The sequence below is a fragment of the Stomoxys calcitrans genome, chromosome 1 (genome assembly GCF_963082655.1).
Source record: "Stomoxys calcitrans chromosome 1, idStoCalc2.1, whole genome shotgun sequence".
Taxonomy (NCBI): Eukaryota; Metazoa; Arthropoda; class Insecta; order Diptera; family Muscidae; genus Stomoxys; species Stomoxys calcitrans.
Genome location: NC_081552.1, coordinates 165,930,359 through 165,932,162, shown reverse-complemented (window position 1 = coordinate 165,932,162; position 1,804 = coordinate 165,930,359). Strand labels below are relative to the sequence as shown.

Sequence of the window (1,804 nt, the reverse complement as noted above, 5' to 3'; positions counted from 1 at the left end):
TGAGCCCCTAAAGGGCGCAATTCTTATCCGAATTGGCAGAAATTTTGCACAAAGACTTCTACTATAGTCTTCAACATTTACACTTTTTTGGCTGAAGAGAAGAGAAAATGAAGAGAAGAGAAAAATGCGTCCATGGTGGAGGGTATATTAGATTCGGCCCGGCCGAACGCGCTTTTAATTGTTTGATTAAATGAAATTTTTTTTCTATGCACTGCTGAATTTATTTGAACATAATGCATGTAATGCTTTAAACAGTCTACATATATTTGCCTAAGACATTTTGGGCTCATTTTAAACAATTAATGTTATGAAATGTAACAAAATTTTCGGGTTTTGTTTTCTATCGTCTACTATAGTTAAAAACACAAAATATGTACATAAATGCATTACAAACAGTATCCGGTTAACTCTTCCATTGTGCAAGACTTGCGGCAACATTCATCATAAACTCCAGTCAAATGACGCTGCCTTCGTGTTTTTGCCAGTGCTTGCACATGGTTACCATAGAGCAAATCATTTAAAAGAGAATCCGAATTAAATGGGGACTCGTCATTGATTTCGTTAAATTTGTTTAGAATGTCCATGTCATGGTGAACTGCAAGAAAAATAGTACCATAGATCTAATGACACGACAATTTATTAGTGCGGAATAACTTACCAACTTTATTGCCGGATTTTTTATTCATTATCATTCCGTTATAACCATTATAACAGACCATTTCTAAGATTTGGGCAAGATTGGGTCCACAAAAACGTGAGCCCTCGCCATGGCTTTCATACAAAACAGCAAAAATAACAAGAATACTTAATAATTTCATATTTACAGCAAAATGATGAGCAATTCCGATGAATTAGGCTTTATGGAGTGCAACAAATGACTGTTTTCTTGCTAACACACTGCTATTATTTATACTCACAATAGGTTGATACAATTATGCCTTTCCCTCTCATCTCAGCATTTAACCATTAAATATGCAAATTGTTAAACATTATTACATAATAATTATCTTCCTACGCATAACACAGTTATCATGAATAATTCTATAAGAGGAGACATGTCAATAGCTTAAGAAAACCTTGAATTAATAGGTAAATTCTGCGCTTACCTTGCCCAAAGAATTAAGGGGTACAATTAATATGAAAAATTTATTGAGTTTGTCATTATTTTAGTTCGGTTCACGAAATACCAAAATTTTGTTTCCAGAACCATTTCTTAAAGCCAATGTCTATTTTTAAATTACCTGCGACGCACTATGGGCGGAAATGGGAAAATGTGGCCACCATTTGATAAAACCCACAAAAATGCTCGGATTTTGATGAAATTTTGAACCATTGCAGAAAACATATTTTTTCATATTTTGGCACTAAGACACCCTGTAGTGGTATAAGGTGCAATACAGGGTGTCAAAAATATACAATTTGTAGCATCGTTCACATTAAAGGGCTTATACTTTTGACATGCAAGACCAAATTTTTCTTGTATCGAAAGAACTCACCGATATGAACAACATTCATAAATAAATTATGTTATTATATTTATAAAGATAATAAATGTAACAAAACTTGATCCTCATACTTATTATTTAAATATATTTTAAATGCATGTTTAAACAAAGAGATTATTTCAATATGTTTGATGGCTGGTGGTAATTCGTTAAATTTTATTCCTCCAACGTAATCGATAAGCTGTTTTGTTTTATTAAACCTACATCTCGATACCCATAGGTCTGCTTGATTTCTGGTATTAACATTTAGTTAATTCTGTCTACAGTGAATAGTACTGTGACCAATATTATTTTTAATT

The 1,804-nt window shown here is 32.5% G+C and overlaps 1 protein-coding gene across 1 annotated transcript; it reads right to left on the bottom strand.

Annotated features, from left to right (window-relative positions):
- Nucleotides 1–202: 202 nt before the first annotated feature.
- LOC106094921 (probable insulin-like peptide 3) lies at nucleotides 203–861 on the bottom strand. The gene is made up of 2 exons (XM_013262162.2): nucleotides 659–861; nucleotides 203–595 (listed from the first exon to the last, which is right to left on the bottom strand). Exons 1-2 carry the CDS (start codon nucleotides 816–818, stop codon nucleotides 387–389), a joined length of 369 nt encoding a protein of 122 aa, XP_013117616.1. The 5' UTR covers nucleotides 819–861; the 3' UTR covers nucleotides 203–386.
- Nucleotides 862–1,804: the final 943 nt, after the last annotated feature.